The 23639-nt window shown below is 42.5% G+C and overlaps 1 protein-coding gene across 4 annotated transcripts in view; it reads left to right on the top strand.

Moving 5' to 3' along the window:
• The window catches only part of nectin1b (nectin cell adhesion molecule 1b), a 186936-nt gene that overhangs the window by 70710 nt on the left and 92587 nt on the right, over window positions 1–23639 (top strand). For 3 of the 4 annotated variants that reach the window (XM_033632376.2, XM_078166939.1, XM_078166938.1), the window contains exon 5: window positions 438–589. In XM_033632376.2, coding sequence (XP_033488267.2) covers window positions 438–589 — 152 coding nt within the window. Of the gene's footprint in view, window positions 1–437; window positions 590–18564; window positions 22793–23639 lie in introns of those variants that run through there. The other variant, XM_033632379.2, reaches the window with a different exon arrangement.

Below are 23639 nucleotides of genomic sequence, written 5' to 3'. Positions count from 1 at the left end.
GCCTCTCTTGACAGTTCCCCTGAGTTTTGAGTCCAGCCATGTGAGCTGCGCCATAGTTGAGGAAAGAAGCAGCTCCCTTTCACCACCACCCCCACCCTCCTTCTACCACTGTCTGTTTTGTATTCCACATGCCAAAAAAGCCTGTGTCCTCAGGCATCAGCTATGTCTTACCTGTTTGGACCTGCTGGGATTCCCTGTCCTCATAATTTTGTTTGGACTTGATGGATGATGGCTGAAATATAGCGCTGTCAAATATTTCTGGTATTTATCTCACCCTCACACACACATCCAGGTTTGTTTGGCACTAGAGACTGTATTTTTCATGCGCCTTGAATTGCTTTGCTGCTCCTGGGAGAGGGATTTTTTTTTCTGCTGTGGTCTGGTGTAATTCTGCCTTTTTATGGTGTCTGTATTATTGCCTCTCTCTCTCACCACAGCTTGAACGGCTCCCTGCCCAGTAATGTGGAGATCAAGAACAACACCCTGTTCTTCAAGGGGCCAGTGACCTACGACCTGGCTGGTACGTACGTCTGTGACGCGACCAACGGCATCGGGACTCGCACTGGCATTGTGGACGTCAACATCACAGGTAGGTTGGTAAAGGCGGTCGCTTCCGTTCTCCGTCTCCTCAGTAACTCTGGCATGGCTTGCATCGATACAGTACCCTGCTAAAAATTTAGTCAGGGAACCATCAGACCCCCGTCTGCACAAGTGAACACAAATATCCATGCATGCGCACAGACCAGCTGATTGTAGCAGATTGCCTGACTGTTCTCGATGCTGTTCCCCCCTGCCCCGGCTGTGCGGGTCCCTGCTGCACTGTGTGGCAGGTTAGAAGAGGAGAAAAAAAAAAACCTCTGTGTTTGTGTATCAGAGCTCCACACACACTGTGAGAACACAACAGCCGCCCCCTTCCACCTTGCCCTGTTCCGCACCCCAGTGCATGTGTGGGAGCGATATAAAGCAGGTCTATTAACAGCGCCTAAAATAACATCAAGGAAAATGGGGGTTTGAGGTGAGGGTACTGTATTGATCATAGTTTGCTCGCATCACGCTCACATTTCTCCGAACAGCCCGTGCCTCTTTTGTAGTTGAGCTCTGCGTTCGTTTCTTTTGTCTCTTCTGTCTTCTGGGGAAAACAAAATGCTGAACAAAACTGATTCAGTTCCCTTGCCTTCCACATAATCCTTGGCACACACGCACTGTGGTTCCTCTGGGTTCTTATCCATAGGAGACTGTATTTTGCAGTCAAAGCCCTTGCTGCAATATATACCAGATCTAACTTTTGCTATACGTACTACTAATGTGGGGACCTTCTATTGGTCCCAGCTGTGTGTGCGGTATTGGGAGACTGTCACAGTTTTGCTCTGGTCCAACTGGAAAGACTTTTTCCCTTTACTCTTTGTGCTGCTTGGTTTCTGGGAAGTGGGGGTGTTCTAACTTGCATTGCTTTGCATGTTGACTCATGTTGTGTCTCTGGGAACGCTGCGCTTGGTGTGAAGTGAACAGCTGTGCCTTACAGTATCATCACCTTTTTTGTTTTCCTGTTTCCTCTCTTCCAATGTGTTCTTCTCTGCTGGTGAGGGTAAGGCAGGGACAATGCAGCTTTGTAGGGACATGATGTCATTACCTGCATTGTGAGAAGTTGCTCATCCAAAGTAGGCGGGTTAGTAGTGCGATAATAGAAATCTCTAAGGAGCATGAACAGCCCTTACTTATCAAGCAGGAAAGTGAGGAAGTAATCTACTGTCAGGAAATCACCCTGCACCAGCTTGTATTGAGTAATTGTGTTCCAGGGAGATTGTACTGTTTGGCATAAAGTACTGTATCCCTTTGGAAAGGCAAAACAAAGGCACCAAAGTCATTTTCTATTTCTGCTTTTTCATTGATTGCTTAAATTAACAACCGCATTGCTATTGTCCCTGAAGTCTTTCTGTTTATTCTCATCATTTGTCCGTATAATTTTATTGAGTGAGTGAGGTGAACAATGTGCGGGTACATAATTTGAGCACATTCAATTCAATTTGTCTAAATGTAAAATTTGAATCTGAGCCTCTTTTTTCTGTTGTTTTTTTTTTAAATATCGAAAACCATATAAAAGTTTGAAGGGTCGTTCAGCAGCAGGTCAAAAGAAATGTAATGAATGAATTTAAAGCTGTGAAAACACTCTCAGCAGGAGGTAGTCATTACCTACTATCACTCTGCATATTTACAGTAATTAATACACTTAGTTATTTCAGGTCATTCAGAGACCAGGAATTACACATTTGAGAAAATGGTTTTCACATTTTCTACTTGACAACTTGATTGTCACTTTTCCGTCAGCTGAAAGAACTCCATCCTTGACATCTGGAGTTATACTAAGTACCATCATGCCGACACATACAGTTCCCTCCAAAAGTATTGGAACAGTGAGTCCAATTTGTTTACTTTTGTTGTAGACTGAAAATATTTGGGTTTGACATCAAAAGATGAATAAGGGACAAGAGATCAACATTTCAGCTTTTATTTCCAGGTATTTACATCTGGATCTGATACACAACTTAGAAGATAGCACCTTTTTTTTGAACCCACCCATTTTTCATGAGAGCAAAAGTATTGGAACATGTGACTGACAGTTGTGTTTTGTTGCCCAGGTGTCTCCCAGTTACACTGATTATTCAAACAATAAATAGCACTGAATGTCTGAGCTCAGTTTCAGATTGGGTACGATAGGTTTTGCCTGTGCAGACTGCATTTAGAGGTGGAACCAACATGAAAACCAGAGAGCTGTCTATGGGTGAAAAAGAAGCAATTGTGAATCTGAGAGAAGATGGACAATCAATCAGAGCCATTGCACAAACATTGCCCATAGCCAGTACAACCATTTGGAATGTCCTGAAGAAGAAAGAAACCACTGGTGTACTAAGCAACAGACGTCGAACAGGTAGACCAAGGAAAACATCAGCAGTTGATGACAGAAACATTGTGAGAGCTGTAAAGAAAGACCCTAAAACAACTGTTAGTGACATCAGCAACAACCTCCAGAGGGCAGGAGCGAAGGTATCACAATCTACTGTTTGCACAAAACTTCATGAACAAAAGTACAGAGGCTACACCAGATGATGCAAACCACTCATTAGCAAGAAGAATATGGACTGATGAGACAAAGATTAACTTTTTCCAAAGTGATGGAAAGGCGAGAGTTTGGAGAAAGAAAGGATCTGCTCATGATCCCAAACATACAAGCTCATCTGTGAAACACGGTGGAGGGAATGTCATGGCTTGGGCTTGCATGGCTTCTTCTGGGACGGGCTCTTTCATCTTCATTGATGATGTAACACATGATGGCAGCAGCAAAATCAACTCAGAAGTCTACAGAAACATTTTGTCTGCTAATTTAAAGAAAGATCCAACCAAACTGATTGGGAGATCCTTCATCATGCAGCAAGATAACAACCCAAAACACACTGCCAAAACAACAAAGGAGTTCATCAGGGGCAAGAAGTGGAAGATTTTAGACTGGCCAAGTCAGTCTCCAGACTTAAACCCAATAGAGCATGCATTTTACCTGCTGAAGAGGAGACTGAAGGGAGTAACCCCCCAAAACAAACAACAACTGAAAGAGGCTGCGGTGAAAGCCTGGAACAGCATCACAAAAGAAGAATGCAAAAGTTTGGTGATGTCAATGGGTCACAGGCTTGATGCAGTTATTGTAAGCAAAGGATTTGCAACTAAATATTAAGTCTCATTCACTTTAATCTATTTTAAGTTTATATGTTCCAATACTTTTGCTCACCTAAAAATTTTGTGTTCCATTACAAATAATGCTATCTTCTAAGTTGTGTATCAGATCCAGATGTAAATACCTGGAAATAAAAGCTGAAATGTTGATCTCTTGTCTCATATTCATCTTTTGATGTCAAACCCAAATGTTTTCAGTCTACAACAAAAGTAAACGAATTGGACTCACTGTTCCAATACTTTTGGAGGGCACTGTATCCTGAATATTAAATGAAACAAGGCACTTGGTGGTCTGTTTGTATCCTCCATCGTAAGAAACTGGCTGGATTCTAGCTGCAAGTGGTGTTCTATATTGTTGGATGGCAAAAGTCCTGAATCTGTTTAGGGTACGTTCCCGAAGGGTCCCATACGAGCTTTAAAAGCATGTTGCCAGTTCCCATAGTAACAGTGACAAGCTAGAGGGAAAAGAGCCAGCTAAAGGGCAGTTCGGAGCTCCAACAAACACCCAGTCAAATTGCAGATGCTTGCAAACAGCTGAAGTTGTCTGTTACACATTAGTATGGTTTGATGCTTGAGGTTGCAGAGACGAGTGCAGCAGCATGTACAGACAGGGACAGAGCTGTTCTGCCCTTGTGTCTCATGCAGCTCCAACATGGATATGTTACAGTGGGATCATACAATGCTCTTTGCTGATGTTGTGAAATGCTAGCCCATTCCAGTCATAATGTAGGCTTGTCAGCATAATATCCACTACCACGGAACATCATTATGCTTCAAGGGCATGAAAAGAAGAAATGTTTCTCCTTAGGAGACATTTCTGTGAATGTCGATCAGCTCGTGGAAGACTTGGTATCAGTTATGAGGATGTGAATAAAAGACTGTTTGAGGTGAACTTGAGGGTGGGCATGGCGTTTCCTTCTAATTCTTTGAAGTGCTCTGTGCAGCCTTGACATTGGGTCTGTGCATAATGACCCGGTGGCGGAGGTAAAGAAGTATGCTGATGCTTCATTAACTTCAAAGAGCATCTTTGTGCCTCCCAACAGCCTCAGACAGGCCCAGCTGAGACATGGCAGGTGAGAGAGCCCACTGCTGGCTGCTGTTCAAGGCTGCAGCATCGGGCCTCGGTAATGCTAGCTAAGTGTTCTCTGCAGAAAAGGAAGGTGACCAAGCTGATAGATGCAGTACATTTGTTCAACAGCTCACAGAGCCAGCGCAGCTGACTATTTCTAGACGAGTGCTTCGCATGAAATTATTATTTCTTTTCCCTGTTAAAGGGCACAGTTTAATGGTTTTGGATTTTCGAGGCACTTCGGAGAGTCCTGTGCTTCTAGAGTCAATAACTGGCCTTTTTTAGCCCGCTGTAAACTGTATCCGAGTAATGACAAATATGACACTTAAACAGTTTATCAAGCACTTCATACAACCATTGTCTATAGTGTTGTCACTATCAAGACCTAGATTTATCCAAATGCAGTACTGCTAGCTGCATTATGCATGGGTTTGGCAGAAGCGCTTTTTGTTTTCATTTTGAAGTTGATTTTTAGATTGACACTGCAATATACACCTGCCAGGGAGACAACCCTGCTTCCAGTGTCAGGAAGACAAAAATATCCATGACAACTTGTTTGTATCACAGAAAAGCTATTTTCTCACACTGGGAAACAACACTGATGGAGCACTTAAGGAAGGCGCATTTTAATCAAGCTCCTCAGTTTTCATGGACGGATTTGTGGGAGCTGCATAACTGTCACCTCGGCAGATAGCGAGGCCACAGAGCACCTTGTTTCAATTAGTTTGGGGATAGTGTTTGCTGTGGAGATGGCATTGACTATGGTAAGTCACATGGGCTAAGACGGCTTTCTCCAAGGACATATGTTCTGCAGATATGGTGTCGCTTGTCAGAATCTAATGAACCACTCTCCTGTTTTAATCAATCCTCGCTCTCAGGGAAAAAAAGAGGTGAAAGAGGGAGTCTGAGGGAAAAAGGATAGGGGAGAGAGAAGAGAAGATGGGAGGGGATCTATGGTGAGAGAGATGAGCTTCATGTAATGGGCCTCCTCTAAGCAAACACCTCTCTCATTCACATTCAGTTCAGAAATCTCCCTAGGGAAAGTTGACAAGTCGTCAGATCTGATTAATCAGCGAATTACCAACGGGCATCAGAGGCCATGTTAAAAAATAGAGACAATTAAACAGCCTCACAATGAAAGTTATTTTTGACGATTGGATCTCAGCAGCATCTAATAGGAGTGCCAGTCAACCAGCGACTCCTGTGAAATATTGCAGCTGAGAAAGCCGCAGGAAGAGAACTGAATAATGTGGTTAAACCTCAAAGATCCTCCCCAACTTAAGAGAGTGAAATCAGTCTTTCATTAAGATAATCAGCTTTTCCACCATCACACTCGAAACAAATCGATGCTGCCATCTTAAATTTCTTTCCCGGCGCATAATAAGACGTGATGAATGGCCATTTTGTCAGGATGGCCTTACAATTATGTCATTATCACCCCTGAGAAAGTAGATGTGTGTGGTTTTTTTCCTTGGCGATGCACAGTTATGTGACTTGTGGGAACACTTCTTTTAGTGAAGCCGCACATTCACTACAGATTTAATTTGTTTACTCACTTGAATAATCTTTTAAACTTGATTAGATATGTTTTAACCTTGACTCTCCCACACAACGGCGCTAATCTTTGTGAGTCGGGGGCCGGACTGAGTCAAAGACAATGCATAATTCCTGCCACATTAGCAGGATCAGCTGTGAAGGATAATATCAGATCAGCTCGGGGTCAGCCAGAATGTGAACCTTACTGTGATTCCACTTATGGCCCAGCAGCACTAACTTTCTTCCCCCTTTTGTCAGAGCTGCGGCGGCGAGTTGCTTTTGAGAGCAGAGGTGCAGTCAGCTTTGCTACAGGGGCTTTTACCACTCGGGTTAAACTGGATGGAGTGAGAGCGTTCTCATCAATTTAGCAAGAAAGCGTAAGGATGGATCCTTCTGTAAGCACAGGCAACCGGTGCAGACATCTGTTCACGCTCGCCTGAACAAGCAATAGTTCGCTCCCGTGTGAGAAAATGAAGTTGAGAGAGAAGAGGTGGGGGAAATATCTTACCCACATGGAGAAAATGAGATGAATAAAACATAGACAGTCCAATGGAAATATAAATAAATAAAGATATCCATGTGACCGAAGGAAATGCTTCAGTGGGTCTGATTTTTTTGGAATTTAGTTGAAGAGGTAAAGTGGATTCCAGAAATGGGCTCCCAGGAAAACAGAAACTGGAAGCGGTGCAGAGGCAGAGGTGGAAGAGGGTGCAGGATGCTGTTTACATGACTCCATGTAACAGCCTGTGTCAACTCGTGGTGTTCACTGCTTGTCACTTCCTCTATCCTCCAAGTCCTACATTACGATGACGAGCAAAGACAGTTAGATGCAGAGGTAGTGAAAGGGACTGACATTCTTAAAAAAGTACCAGTGTGGACTTTTTCACTGTTTATTTACCAATCTTACTTTAATTTTTTTGGCTCCACATAACCAGTGCAAGCAAATGAGGCCATTGCCGAGAACATTAGCTGTGTCTATATAATGATTCCAAATGCTTGCCACCAGGTTGGCAGGAAAGCAGTAGCGGGTTGTTGGCAGTGGCAAAGGGAGCTTTCTCAGCATAAATTTAAATTACTGAGCAGGAGATGTTACTCTGAGCCGGCATTAGATGTTTTAATTGTCCGAAAAACTTATTGCGACTTGAACTGGATGACATTTATTAGACCTGTATCCTTTACGAGACAGGTATGGGTCTCATTAGTATACGTGTTGCAAGATATTTTTCTAAAAATGACTCTCTGGTTTCCTTTCTTTTCTAAAGAATTGAACAGCTGGGACATGGAGGGTTTGAAGAGCCCATGAAATGGACACTTTCTGGAAAACATTGAAAAACAGTCATGCCTTTCTTCCCGCCCTATCAAATTAAATTTCCTCTCCCTCCGTAGCTGGTACTTATGATTGATTCCTCACTGTCTTGTTTCAGTGAAAAATATATCACATTAAAGGTCCAGTATGTAGGATTTAGTGGGATATATTGGCAGAAATGGCATGAAATATGATAAGTATATTTTCTTTACAGTATAATCACCTGTGAGTGAGCTATTTATATCTACATAGGGTGTGATCCTCATCCATATAAATCTTTACTGCTTTAAATCAATGGGTCTGTGTGTTGTGGAGAGGAAGAGACCTCCGATAATTCCACTCCCAGTAAAAACCTCTCAAATGTCTGGATCTTAAGTCGTCAGAGAAAAAAAGGGTAAGCACACATTAACAGGTGCTAGGCTAGCAGGACTTCTCTGACAAGCCAAAAAACATAGGGAAAACACTGGTAAAATCCTCCTAAACAATTAACACTGAGGGAATTCTAACCATGTGAAGTTTCAGCTGGTTGCAGTCTGCAATTCTCACCACTAGATGCAGCTAAATCCCACTAAATCTTACACACCATACCTTTAAGAATATGTAACTGTTTAATTGGACTTGAAAAAGTCCTAAAAATGCTTCAACAATTTCTTGCAGGAGCTGCCAAACCCAAAAACAGTTAGTAGTAGCTTTATAAAGTGACCTAACTGGTTCCAGCAAACTATAAATAATTGTAGGTGTTGACGGTATATTTTGTTTTTATCAGCTGAGAAACAGACATGTTGCTCTTTCCATCACTGTGAGGTCTGTCAGTTCTCTCACCGTGATGGCTCCATGTGATAAAACTTGCGAGACGGCGGCGAGAATATCCTTGACTAAAACAAGTATCGCACCATATATTACTGACATCTAACAGCAGAACGGCTCCGTGCAGCCATTTGTCTCTTTTCTTTTCTCTGACAGAGACAAGAGACATTATGATGTCAGCTTTGCAGAGGCTCCCCCAGCAATGTGAAATTTGTTTGTCTTCGCCTGTCATGGTGGAGTCTGTCTCAATCTGTGCGCTATAGCACATTGCAGTGTCGCCTTCTCACATCGCCGCCTGCATTATTCATAAATTCAAAGGCCACACGCGCATATCTTGTATATCATTGCACCCTCACTTCAAGTAGACACATGCTGTCAGGCAGGTTGAGGAGCGTACTCAGTGTCCTGTCTCCTGCTCTCCCCGCTAGCTTCTCATCACCCTTGAACTTCCCAATCAGGCGTCTACAAACTTAAAATGATTTGGGTCTTCAGGCTGATAGAGCGACCGACTCGTCCCCACGTCCTCACTACAGGAGGGGCTGCTTGCTGCTCACATCCTGCCAAGAATACACCTCATTATCCAAATGAGACATTAGCATGAGCCGCTCCCTTGCTCGCACACCATAGGCCGCCCCATAAAGCCTCTGCTGTGCTGCGCTGTGCCATGGAGAGCACTGAGGGGGAAGACATTGTGGCTGCAGCTCATTTTGCATAAAATGGAGGAGGGGGGTGTTCAGCGTGTAAAGGGGTCTTTTTTATTTGGAGAAAAAGAGATAGCCCGGCTGTGGGAGTGAAATGGAAATGTCACCAGGGGAGAGCATGTGAGAGCAGAGCAGCTGAGATCGTAGTGATTTATCTCAACATTTGTTTCTGCATGGCTAGCTGTTTCTGCTCTCCGGAGGATATGCAGAGGAGAGGGATGTGGCAGACAGATGGAGCAGGGGGATTGGCTGAGCCCCTTCGGCCCAGCTCTGCTCCTCTGTCCTCCTCCTCCTCTTCCTCCTCACTGTCCACCCGTGTGGTGTTGGATCTGTCACGCCTCCCTGAGAGCCTGATGAAGTAGGTCAGACGCTGTCCCAGGGTCTGACCACTGGCTCCAGAGCTGCTGCTGCTGCTGCTGCTGCTGCTGCTGATGCTGATGTTGTGTGGTGATTCACTCATTACACACACAGCTCCAAAATAACAACAAGGAGACGAAAAAACAACAAGGAAAAAAGCCGGCAGAGGAGAGGCTGAGGGTAGGACTGTGCAGTGAACAAACATTGCCCCGACCTCTCCTGGCTTATCGCCTACTAACATGCAGATTTGTTTGCTGCATGTCTGCTGACCCAATAACTCGTCCTCACGGCGCTTCCACTTAGCACTGCAGCCACATGCAGGCTTGTAGGGAAATGTAGTGATGCATTAATAATACAACCTTATGAGCAAACATGATTGTTAAAAGAGCATTGGTGTTTAGATCTCAGTGTAAATATTCATTGCTCATTAAAGGTATGTTAGGAATGATTATTACAACCCCCGCAGCACAAAATGACCATATTACATCAACAAGGGCACAAAACACGCTCTCTTAAATCACAAAGTATTTTCCAGTGCTTTCAATCACAGTATTGATGTAGAATCTCTAATTTGTCATCTAAGTCACTGGTTCCCAACCTAGGGGTCCCAACCCCACTAAGGGCCACCAAAGCTTCACAGGGGGTCGCTTGCCCTTCTTAATTTAATTTGTTGTAAGAAAAAATATACAAAATAAATACAGTATGCCCATATCTCTGTGAAGAAAACCAACTGGAATGGTTATTATTGAAGTTTAGATTATTATCCAAGATATAAACTTCTCACAAAATCTCACATGCTGAAGGACCCAACACAAGCCATATTCACAGAGCCTTCACTCTGCTACACAGCCTCAGCGTTAGAAAAGAATGCAGTTAAAACAAAAATGTGGGCAAAATGGCAAAATGTCAGGGAGAGGAAAACACTGAATTTGTGAAACAAGAAGCCTATCAAGGCCACGATCACACAGAAAGCGCTTTGCAGGTTGCAAAATGGGAGGCGCACCACACTGCCTTTTTTTAATTGAATGCCACCAGTAAAAAACAATACTTGCTGTGGCTTTTTATTGTTGCCAGGCAACCAACCCATCACCTCCTTACCCTAACCTTCCTGTGTAATCAATCTACCATTGGTTTTCTTAAAGGGAAATTTCTGTTCATTTCAACCCGTCTCCTATCGTCCTAAATTGTTTCAAGTGACTAGTGACATACAAATAATAGTTAAAACGTAAGTCAACGGGCAACCTTCAAGTGCAAAGTTTGTCCACTAAACAAGCCTTTTTTCCACAAAGACCGCCTCATATCGTTAGGATAAATGTCAGAGAACATATAGAAAACAACATGTAAACGTGTTGTCTTACCTTACCAGTGTTTAATTTTATTTATTTGACAGTAATTAGTAGCTAACTCCTAAAATGTTGAGGCAGAGGGTACTTGCTGTATCTCTGGTTGAGGGTGAGAGCCTGTCAACAAATGGTTTGTTAGGCACGAGGAAACGCAGATTTGTGTGGGTACATGAGACCCTGATGAAGAGGGTGGAAGATGGTGAGTACCCCCAGGTGGTCCAGGAGCTTCGCCTCAATGATGGTCGTTTCCAGGCATATTTTAGGATGACTCTGTGGCAGTTTGATAACCTGCTGTCTTATCGTCGGGCCGTATAGCTCTGGGTACCCAGCAACTGCTACCACAAATTTCTCCTCCTTTGTTTACCAACTGTAAACTTCTTGTCGTGACCACCAGGGAAGGCCCACCTCTCGAATCATCTGATTGGACAGTAGGGAAAAAAGATGACAAAAAACAGGTTTTTCTGCCTTGATCAGAGTGTCCCAGCAAAAACGTCAGGCGCCTGGAGCACAGAAACACCATGTGGGTCACAACACAAAAAACGCAAGCAAAAAGCATCACTCTCATTTGAAACAATTAAATTATTGCCCTAAACTGTTAAATAAGCTGCTTAAACGCTTTCTGTGTGATCAGGGCCTAAGCATGTATGGTTGTTAAAAATAAGAATACACAATACTGAGAACTGTATAAGAAGGTACTCCAGATACCAGGAAAACTCATCTCTGCTGTAATATTCACAGGAAATAATCCTGCTGTTATTGAGGTCACTATTTGGGTTCATTTTAAAGTCTGTCAGCTGTTCTGTACTGTTAATGTTAAGCACTGAATAGGATATAAAATGTGCATAAATATGTCAACTTAGTCAGGTGTTGTCAGTTTACTCATTGATAAAAAAAATGGGTTCTGTAAGGAAAAAGGTTGGGAACCACTGACCTAAGTCCTGCTTCTCATTGAAATGACTTTTATTTCAACTACAAACCACCACAAACATTATTCAGTGACTGTCAGTGTTGTGAGTCCTTGGTCATCAGTTTAGCCCAAAAAAGTCAGAGCTTATGTGCTGCTTCTGCTCTAGAGAGATGAAAACATGAAGCAGTTTCTGCTCTCTCTCTGACAGGACCGTCCCGCGAGTCGTTGCATGTTCACAACACGCCCCAAATGACGTCACCAGCGTTTTGATGCCAGTATTTCACAGCGTTATCTCCTCCGGCACATCCCATGCCTCTTATCCATCCGCTTTTTAACAGGGAACTGAATTTGCATTACCAGTCTGAAGGGTTTAATGGTGTGTGTGGCATTTACCTACATACGAGGTGAGCTTATGCCTCTGTAAAATCAGTGATAGCCAGAAAGAAAATGTGTTGACAAACAGAAAGAAATGGTAGATATTGGAAGGCGAGTGTGCAATAGTGGGGGAAAGAGCTTTGCCTTGGTGTCGGCTCCCCGGGCAGCATGTTAAATTCCTGTCAGTGATGAGCTTTTATTCGTTGTGGCAGCATTACATTTCCATGACTTCACAACCACTGGCAAATTCAGACAGGGGAGTAATGAGGATCGTTGGAATTACCGAATTAATGCGTCCTCCCCGATTGTCCCCATCCTCACTCACTCATGATGCCATTCTTTATTTAACGTTGTCACTCCCCGGCTTCTCAAAGGCACTCGCTCCATCTTCTTTTTTCCTCCTTGTTGCCACTCCTCAGACTCTCAGAGTAGCCCTCTGTTTTCTTTTTATCTTCTGTTGTCTGCAGTTTGTTCCTCATTTAGTCATATTAAAACACCACTCCCTGTACCGCTCTTTGAAATCCTCTCTCATTTTCCCAGCCCCTGTCATAACACCTTGTCCGAGTGATTGCGCTAAGACTCAGGAATGTTTTGTACCTGTCTCTCTCCTCCTTTTTTTCATGTGCAGACATGACTGGAGCACACCCAGAAACTGTACCTGCAGGACAGAGTTGTGATACAGTTTCTTTCACTTTAAAGCCCCTTCTGCTTCACACATTCCTCTCCTTCACTGTCTTTGAACATTTGCTGCTGCTGGTTGTTTTGTACTATAGCCTACACTGAAATACAAAACCCTAAATGTGCGTTGTTTCTGAAGCCACAAATCTACCGAGGACCTGATGTGTCATTCCCACAACAAGATGTCAGGCTTTCTTTTTTTTTTTCCCCCCCGAGTGTGCCACATTTGTTTACCGTTTGTTTCTCTTAAAGACTCACTTCTGTTTTACACAAATGACTCAGAGGGAGAACACTCATCGAGTTCTGAAGGAAACGGATTTCGCCACTAAAATGTTTAGAGGTTGTAAATCATCCACTCGATCAAGTCAGATCTGAGTGTTCAAAATAGTATGATTAATGCAATACAAAACAGCATGGTTGCGGCGTTTAAATAGCTGCAGTATTTCATGTTATTCATTACTTGTATAAATCTACCATGCCTTTGGATTGAATTATAGCCTTTCATAGCACATCTTGGCACCTATTAATCTCAATAGTACATTTTAGTTGTCGCAACTCAAGGTTACGCAGCTATCTGCATATTTCCAGCGCGGTGTTAATAGACACTGCCTTTTGTTGCCTTGAACAGTATCAGGGCTGTTGTTGTGCTGCTTTGAGGTCTTTTTTATCTATCTGTTGGCAGGTGTTGCCGGTAGCGACGGCGTGCTGGTGGAACGCCTCCTCCCTCCTCCGTGCTGTCAAACTACCCTACATACCCCGACCATTTCAAATGTGTTTTATTATTAGTGTTTCTGTAATGTGATTAGTTTGCACCATAGCCACTCTCATTCCTCATACCCACATTCACGGAGAACACGGACGAAACAAAGCCGCCGCGCTGGAGAGATTGAGAAATCTTTTAGCCACATTTGTTATCTTCGTGGATGCGCAAGGCCAGTGGGCTGAATGGGAGGTGGTGTTCTGATGTGACCTTGCGGAGGGATAAGCACAGAGCAGAAGTGTGCCTGATAAAGCAGTGAGAACAGGCCCTTCTCTTTGCCAACGCACCTCTTTGAGTTGCAAAATAAAAGTAGTGTGCACCTCCACGGCACTGAAGTGATCCGCTGAACGTTTCTCGGTGTTTCTGAGCGTCTTTCTCTGCTTTTAAAGTACCCCCATTTACAGAGGCAGAACCATCTGAACACTTCAATACACCTCCGCTCCGTTCCTCTGGTAAAAACATCTTAATAACTCCTTTAGAAACTCTTCTTTTCAATATGGCGACTTCTGAGGCTGTCTTGAAGGTGGATTTGCCGGCCAAAGACCCACAAAAATACCTTAATGTTTACAACTGCTTTCATGTCTGGTTTGTTTGGACTGTAGCACATTCTACAATCACTGGTATTGACGTTCTTCAAATATAGATGTCAAGAGGTGGTGTCACTTGATCCTCTGTCAAACTGGAGGTGATGGGGGCGCCTTTGAAGGCTCGCTGCTTCTTCTTTTACTGCCACCATTCTGTAGCTTAAATGGTCTTGCCTTGTGTTTCTCACCTCCCTAAGTGGTAAACATTGAGTCTTGGCAACCTTAGAAATGCAAAGCAAAGGGCTGCCTAATTAAGATTGAATAAGGGGACTGATGAGAGGGAAGACATATCCTAGCAGAGGAAGGCAGTTAATGGCAGAGGAGAGGATTATAGGAGAACGTTCTCCCTTTTCTCTCTACTCCTTCAATCCTTTGGATTTTCACCCCTCTTTGGACTTGGTGGGAGGATGTGTTCTCGAGCAGGGGTGACCTGGCTCTGCTCTCTCATTCATGTGTGTAATGAAGGCCTGTGTCTGAATAATCCCATTAGGTGGTCAGATTAAAACCTGAGCTGATATTTGAGACTGTGCCCGGCAACGCTTTAGAAATTGGAGAGCTTTGCTGTCGTCCCTGGGAGAGAGGGTGCAGAGGAAGAGCAGCTGGGGAGAGTGAATGTGTTTGGGAGGTCGCTCCTTTGGATTGATAGGGTGCCATTGTAATTAAAGGAGAAAGAAAGGCTTCAGCAGCTTCTTTACCATCCTGTACCATCCTTTTTTACCAGACGTATGCAGAGGTTTATCTTTTCCACTAAAAAGCCATACTAATCGAGTGTAATAGATGTGATTTAACAGTTTAGGGCAATAATTTAAATAATCATTTTCTGCGTATGTGGGGAAATGTCTTTTTTTTGTCTGGCATGATGAGGATGGCAGAGGTTGTCGGATTGGCTGGTTTTTGCAGCGATGTTTTGATTTGAGTCTATCTGACTTCCTGCAAGGCAGCACAGAGAATTTCATATCTCCAAGGAACTTTAAGGATTGCTTAACATGGGACCTTCATTTTGGCTCAATTATGATCAGTTTCCAATGAACATCAACCATAATTGTATACACTGAATTTAATAGTTTGCTGTTTGGGGTGATACTGATGCATCCGTGTTATCTGCCAGTTGTTGCCTTTTCATGACACCAGCTCACACGTCTCTGTAGATAATCTGTGCATATATATTCCCTGTTAATTGTGTTGTATTGAAGGTGTGACATGTTGGTGTTTATTGGCATGAATGGGTGTTCAAAAACAATTTAAAAAAAATTTTTTTATACGTACAGTACAGGCCAAAAGTTTGGACACACCTTCTCATTCAATGCGTTTTCTTTATTTTCATGACTATTTACATTGTAGATTCTCACTGAAGGCATCAAAACTACGAATGAACACATGTGGAGTTATGTACTTAACAAAAAAAGGTGAAATAACTGAAAACATGTTTTATATTCTAGTTTCTTCAAAATAGCCACCCTTTGCTCTGATTACTGCTTTGCACACTCTTGGCATTCTCTCAATGAGCTTCAAGAGGTAGTCACCTGAAATGGTTTTCCAACAGTCTTGAAGGAGTTCCCAGAGGTGTTTAGCACTTGTTGGCCCCTTTGCCTTCACTCTGCGGTCCAGCTCACCCCAAACCATCTCGATTGGGTTCAGGTCCAGTGACTGTGGAGGCCAGGTCATCTGCCGCAGCACTCCATCACTCTCCTTCTTGGTCAAATAGCCCTTACACAGCCTGGAGGTGTGTTTGGGGTCATTGTCCTGTTGAAAAATAAATGATCGTCCAACTAAACGCAAACCGGATGGGATGGCATGTCGCTGCAGGATGCTGTGGTAGCCATGCTGGTTCAGTGTGCCTTCAATTTTGAATAAATCCCCAACAGTGTCACCAGCAAAACACCCCCACACCATCACACCTCCTCCTCCATGCTTCACAGTGGGAACCAGGCATGTGGAATCCATCCGTTCACCTTTTCTGCGTCTCACAAAGACACGGCGGTTGGAACCAAAGATCTCAAATTTGGACTCATCAGACCAAAGCACAGATTTCCACTGATCTAATGTCCATTCCTTGTGTTTCTTGGCCCAAACAAATCTCTTCTGCTTGTTGCCTCTCCTTAGCAGTGGTTTCCTAGCAGCTATTTGACCATGAAGGCCTGATTCGCGCAGTCTCCTCTTAACAGTTGTTCTAGAGATGGGTCTGCTGCTAGAACTCTGTGTGGCATTCATCTGGTCTCTGATCTGAGCTGCTGTTAACTTGCGATTTCTGAGGCTGGTGACTCGGATGAACTTATCCTCAGAAGCAGAGGTGACTCTTGGTCTTCCTTTCCTGGGTCGGTCCTCATGTGTGCCAGTTTCGTTGTAGCACTTGATGGTTTTTGCGACTCCACTTGGGGACACATTTAAAGTTTTTGCAATTTTCCGGACTGACTGACCTTCATTTCTTAAAGTAATGATGGCCACTCGTTTTTCTTTAGTTAGCTAATTGGTTCTTGCCATAATATGAATTTTAACAGTTGTCCAATAGGGCTGTCAGCTGTGTATTAACCTGACTTCTGCACAACACAACTGATGGTCCCAACCCCACTGATAAAGCAAGAAATTCCACTAATTAACCCTGATAAGACCCACCTGTGAAGTGGAAACCATTTCAGGTGACTACCTCTTGAAGCTCATGGAGAGAATGCCAAGAGTGTGCAAAGCAGTAATCAGAGCAAAGGGTGGCTATTTTGAAGAAACTAGAATATAAAACATGTTTTCAGTTATTTCACCTTTTTTTGTTAAGTATATAACTCCACATGTGTTCATTCATAGTTTTGATGCCTTCAGTGAGAATCTACAATGTAAATAGTCATGAAAATAAAGAAAACGCATTGAATGAGAAGGTGTGTCCAAACTTTTGGCCTGTACTGTATATATAAATCTAACTTGTTTGCTTCACTACTTGTCGGATCCAGATATTTTCTTTGAGAAGACAGCACATGTTCAGATCTGTGCGTACTACATTTTGATGTGTCATAATAGGATTATAATAAATCAGTAGGACAGTGGGCAGAAATAGCATCAAAAGCAGTAAATCTTCTGTATCTTGTCTGACTCGTCGTTTCTGTGGTTTGCCCTGCGTGAACAGGAAGCTCCCTCCCTTCTTCCTCGCTGTTTGGCTCTCCTTTTTTTTCCAGGCTTCTCCCACACCATTTGTTTTGGTAGATGGTTTAACTCTTTGTTGCAAACCACCATCACCACCACCTCTCTGCTGAGGATGCAGCATTTGCCATTGAAGTTAAACATACCTCTGCTGTGCAGGTTTAGACAAGCACTACCTGTGCGCCTTCAGGCTTTGATCACGTTTCAGATAGATGTGTCTTCTGTCTCTGCGTTTCAAGGAGCTTTGCACAGTTTATTTTTTTAAGTGAAGACATGTATGTAAGGGACTTTGTTTTCAACGCTTAGATTTACTGTAAGCAGCAACCGTGCTTGTCATGAGCATTGTTATCTTCCTGCGAAGAGGCTCTCTAAAATGGTGGAATGAATGTAATGTTTCAGTTTAGCTGCAGATATGCTGCCATCATGGCCACTTTGAATCTAAAACAAGGTATCTGTTTTTGTACTTGCAAGGCAAAATCCCAGCCTTCAGACTCTGGCATATTAGTTATTGTTTGTCTCTAGCACACCATTAGTCATTGTCACTCTGTTCTCTAGATTAGAGCACATCTTTGACGCATTTGATACTTTTCTCTTCACTGAATAATATAGATTTTTCTCTGGAAGCATATTCAGTTTTTTTGCTGTCTGCTCTGCTGCCTGAATGTTTATCAGCTCTCTTGATGCATCGTGCCTGTGTATGCTTGGCTGCTGATAATCTTCTCTGGCAGTGCTCTTTCATTTCATTACCGCTACACTGATGATGAAGATGGTTATATGTCATGTTGTGCTTTTTTATGCTGGACTTTACAACAGTATATCATTCGATATGCTTACTTTGACTGTCGATATGCTGACTTTGAATGTATTAACTGAAAGGCCATGTGAATTAATTCTTCCACAGTTGGTTTATTAAATTGTGTCATTTTCTTCCGCCTTCTAAACAGAAAAGAAATGATGGTTAATGCATGCTGACAAACTTCATTCACTTTAATCTCTTCAGTCATTTTACTCTCTGATGGTGTTGTGCACTGGACTGACTGTTTATTTCATAATTCTGTCTGAAACTGCATGTGACTGTTAATGACTGAGCCACACTCGCTATGGCTCCTCAGGGGTGGGGTAGGCGGGGTTGTCATGGGGCTGGGGGTCCTTCCTTTTCCCTTTGCTTTTCCGTCCTTGTCTCCCTGACTTCATCTTTCCTAAAAAAAAACAAAAAAACTGCACCTGCACAAATGCACCTCCTCCCACCAGAGCACTGACACACTCCCTTCCATCTGTCTTTTCCTACCCAGAATTCCCTAACAACCCGACACCTAGGGGCCATGAGATCCCGCAGGAGCAGCACAATGCAGGTGCCGCCATCGGGGGCGCTGTGGGGGGAGTCGTCCTGTTGGGTGTGGCGGCCATACTGCTCTTCGTATTCCTGCGCCGCCGCCAGCGCACCTTCAAAGGAGACTACAGCACCAAGAAACACGTGTTTGGTAACGGGTACAGTAAGGCCGGCGGCCTGCCCGCCCACCCTCCCATCCCCAAGAACCTTCAGTACCCGGACGACTCGGACGACGAGAAGAAACCCTCACAGATCGGTGGCCCCGGAGGGTTTGAGGCGAGCGAGCGCGATTTTGACGCAGAGCAAGAGGACCTGAAGAGGCCCTATTTCACTGTGGACGAAGGGGAGAGCCGAGATTATGACGAGCGGACTCTGGCTTTCCAGTATGACCCTGAACCTGAGATAGCCGATGATATGATCTCTCAAACCGACGGCTCTGTCATTTCTAAGAAAGAGTGGTATGTGTAGTGGCATGCAACAACCAAACCAAACCCTTTGTCCCCCACCTGCATTCCACTGCACCCTTCACCTCCATCACAACCCCGCCCTCCCATTCATCACACTGCACCTTTCACTGTCCCACTCCTCTTTTGGTCAACCTAGTACCCCCTTCCCCCTGACTCCCCCCACATCAGACCCCATCCAACTAATCTCAATTAGAAAATCAAGCGTCTATTTAAAGTGCTAGCAACACCAACTTCTCAACATGACAACATTGGTATCAGTTCCATCAGGTGAATGGGCAAAGAATACAAACTAAGGTATGTAAATGGACTCGTTGTCACTGACGTACGAGTCCAGGGAGGTGATCGGTTGATTAATACTGGTGTAATATTCTTTTTTGTGTATTTTTTCATGTTCTAAATGTATTAAATGTATAAAAAGAGACTGCAGGTTGAGGTTTTGCTGAGCACACTTGTGAAAGTCCTACACTGGATGTGCGATTTGTTTTTGTTTTTTAATACCATTGCCGTTTTGTTATTTTTATAATGTCTTTTTGTATGATTTTTAAGTGACCAGAGAATTGAGAGTTAAATGTTTGACATAATCGCAGGTGGAGTTGTAAGTGTTTGTAATTCTGTGGTCAAATGTTTCAGAGAAAGGAAAAAAAAAAGACATACAGCACCTGTATCATTTCTCCTGTTTCTCACTGGGGTTAGTGTCCATGAAATTACTCATTTTTGTATATTTACAGCATTAAAAGCAGATGTGTTATTGCTGTTTTCCAAAGACATGCTTAGTATTTCTTGACCCCCCCTCCTGTATTTATAGGCTTGGTTTGTTTCTTCACCGAGAGGGAGTCAGTCTACTGAGCCATGTGGCAGATAAATATTAAGTGTTTCCTCTTTTTTTTTTGCCCAAAATTTCAATTACATTAAATTAGCTTCCACATCAGTAAATCAGAATAACAGGGGAGAGAAGGGCTGCAACAATTTCTACTTTTCAGTGGTGCATCACAATCACGTCCAGAGAAGGTTCGGTGAGTCTCAGTGTCCACAGAAACCTTCAGTCATGCTCTGAAATGTCATGATTGTCACTCGACTTGAACAGGTTGACCTGTGTACGCGAGCTCTCAATCTTACCACTATAATGAAATGTCTGTTTTTTTGTGTTGAGTTGTCATAATTATGTTTTGTTCTAACCTGTCTTTTATCAAATGGATGTCAGAGAAAAGTGTCCGGGGAGTTTCCCAATAATGACTCTGTCTCTCCTTATAATTATGTGACTGTGTACTGAAGAATTGGCCTAAGCCTCCCTCGCTTACACCAACAGCATTTTCTATGAGGAGTCGTCCATGGACACAAAGGACACGAATAGGAGGAAAATGTCAACAGAAGCTTTTAGACAACATTTTAACATGTAAAGGGAATTGAAAATATGATGGTGGCCATGCTGGAGTATAAAAAGTCACCTGCTGCTTTCATGATGTGTTTTTTTTTTTTTTTCATCTTTTCTTTTAAAAATGAATTTCGGTAGCTGTTTGGGGGATTTTAAAGGAATGAATGGTTGTCCTTCTCTTAATGTTAGCATCAGAATCTGCCAGTAGGACTGTCAGAAGGCATTATATATACCTGGCTTTTTGAATCACTGTTAATAAGTGCCAGTGGATGCTAGCATAGCAAGTGACTTGTTTCTCTCCTCAGCGTTGAGGTCCATTGCACAATCCGCAAAATGCATTTGCTTCGAACAAAAAAAAAAAGTTCAATGTGAAATATCAGATAAAACAAAAGCAAAGGAGTAAATCCGTGGATACAAACGACACATCTGACTGGCTCTGAACAATATAAATACTATATTAACCCTTATTTTATGCATGTTTTTTGTGTTGGGAGTGAATGTGCGTACGATGCTTTTTTTCCTGTATCAATTCCAGTGCATATGTCCTCATTTGCAGCTCAAAAGGCGACACTTTGTCAGTGTTGTCAGTATTGACAGAGGTTTGAGTTTATGGGCACACAGTACCCAGGAACAACGTTGCAGTTAACACACACAAAAAAAGTATATAAATATCTATATAAATATATAAATAAAGATGAAAAAATAGCATCTCTAGGAGAGCAGATCTCTCTTTCAGCTGAGATGTGAATGTTTTACAGTCCATGCTTGTCTACTGTATGTTTTTAGATGAGCATGTTAATCATGAGCCTCAATTTATATATTGCATTTTCAAGACAAACTGACATTACAAAGTGGGGGATATCATGTTCTTATTAAAAGTCCGTTGATTTTCAGTTTAGTTTCATTTTTCGTTGATTTCAGTTTAATTCAGTTTTACTTCTTACAGCCTTATTTCTGTTTTTTCTTCAGTGTATCTATAACCGTTTGAGAACACACCTGAGGTTGCAACAGATAGTGTGAAAACTAAATGACAGTCACAGGGTTGCTAAAATTGCAAAAGCAAATCACACTTTATTGCCTTTAGTTTATTGTTCACCTGCAGGTGAACTGCTTTGCTGTAACTTTTTTTAAATCCACAGTTTGCATAATAGAAACATGTGAAAAATATATTTCTGTCTTTTCTTCTCGCATTCAGTGCCTATCAGAGTCGGGAGACATGAGGTAGTCTGAACAGTTGCTGCTCCATAGTTTAAGTTATTTATGCCTAGAATAACATAATGAGTAATATTGAAATATGACATGGACTGCAAACTTCATATCAGACAAATGCTGGTTCTTCACTTGCAGTGAATCGTAGTTAGTATAGTGGGCATGTGATTCCATCTGAGCTCCAGCACAATACTACCAATGTGTCTGTACTTGATCTTTAAATCAATTGATCTCTTAAAAGCTGCATTCATTACCATTTGAAAGTTTAATGATGGCTTAATGGTGACACAGCACTTTTTTTCCCAGTCAATACTGGGTAGTTTTAAGTCCTTAAGAGATGAAACTTTTGCAACTTAGTCGCACATCGCTGACTTTTCAAAGCACAACAATTGAAACGCTCATCTTGTGAGAAGAGATTAAATTTAAATTAAAAAATGTAACTTTGGCCCAAAGCAAAGATCAACCCTACCCCCCTTTTTAAAGCACAACTTTGAGGTTTCATTTCACTTTATTTCTGCATCCATTATGAAACCACTGCCACACTTGCTTCTCAGTCACGTTGGAGAAAGAAAAACCTTTCAGATCGGAGTCGACATTCTGTATACTGGTAGATGTAAACATTGTCTTCATGTTGTCGGGGTGTTATGAGTTTCTGTTTTGTAATACTGACTGTAACTTCATTCCATCCTAATCTACTTTTTGTATTCAGTATGTTCAACATTCCACTGTAAATACTGTACATACGGTTGAGATTATAGTTGGGATTTATTTAGGGACAACTGCGTAGGGACCCTGTTCATGTAAAATATACCTATTTTGATCGCAAACATAGAGACTCGATGATGGGTAGATGAAGTTGATGCATAGCTTATTTCCAAAGTCCCACATAGAAATGCTCCTCCGGTACATTTTTGATATGCCACTAGCGGCTTCACTGTCATACAAAGGGGTGATGCATACAGTTTGTCGATTTAATGTTATTGAAAGAAAAATCAAAAGAGAGAAATTGTCTGTATGCAGCCATGTGAATGTATATTTCTGAGGGTGTTACAAATATGAAAAAAAAAATCTCTTGTTCAATTGTGATGACCCAGTGAAGTAACTTGTATTTGTTTTAAGCATTAAATGAGTTCAATAGTCAACAATGTTCTGTCCCAGTTCACTGATTGGATAGATGGGTGTTATCTGATTGAATATGGTTGTAGTCTGCAACACATTTCTTAGCACTGTGTATTGATTTTGGTAATTGCAGCACTTGCCCAATAGCTTTGATCAGTAATGTATCGCTGTCGCCTCGTGCAGGTGCTTATTTGCTTTTCAGCTTCATCACTTCCTCTGAGCCTCAAGTGTAAGACTCAAGAGGTTTTTTCTGCGAATAAACTTCTCCTTAACAAGTGCAGATCATGTTAGGTCAATATTTCCCATCCAGCTATTAGACAGTGCCGCAGTTTAAGACAGAGCAACAGCCAATTTTCTCTTCATTGTCGATCTGGTTTTCAGAATTAAAAGGCTACATAAGCAGCTGAAGTGCTAACACAGGATGAATATCTCTTGGGATGCATCCACGCTTCCTTCCATTGTTTGCTCTGGTCTTCATGTCTGAGCATCATGCCTGAGCATGAGATGAATCTGATGAGCAAAAGTAAAGCAATACAATGAGACAGTATATATATATTGCAGGTGTGGAAGGTATTTTAAAAGATTTACAACATTTTCGTTGCCAAAACAGTCTCCGTCACTGAGAGAAGGTCATTTAAAAACGCCGAAAGGGTCACAGTGTAGTAATCGTTTGTCATGAGGTAAACCCAACATAGATAAAGGGATGTATGCAGTATAAAACAAGGGTCTACCATGGTTATTACTGTACCTTTTAGTGTTTTTTCTTCTTTTAATTGGAGAGCAAAAACTGTCAGGCAGATGTTGGTACTGAGTTCAGTGCTTAATGAAGCTACAGTGATATGATGAGAGAGGCCCAGTGTAGAGCCAGAC

The sequence above is a fragment of the Epinephelus lanceolatus genome, chromosome 4 (genome assembly GCF_041903045.1).
Source record: "Epinephelus lanceolatus isolate andai-2023 chromosome 4, ASM4190304v1, whole genome shotgun sequence".
NCBI lineage: Eukaryota > Metazoa > Chordata > Actinopteri > Perciformes > Serranidae > Epinephelus > Epinephelus lanceolatus.
This window is presented reverse-complemented; position numbering and strand designations above follow the sequence as displayed.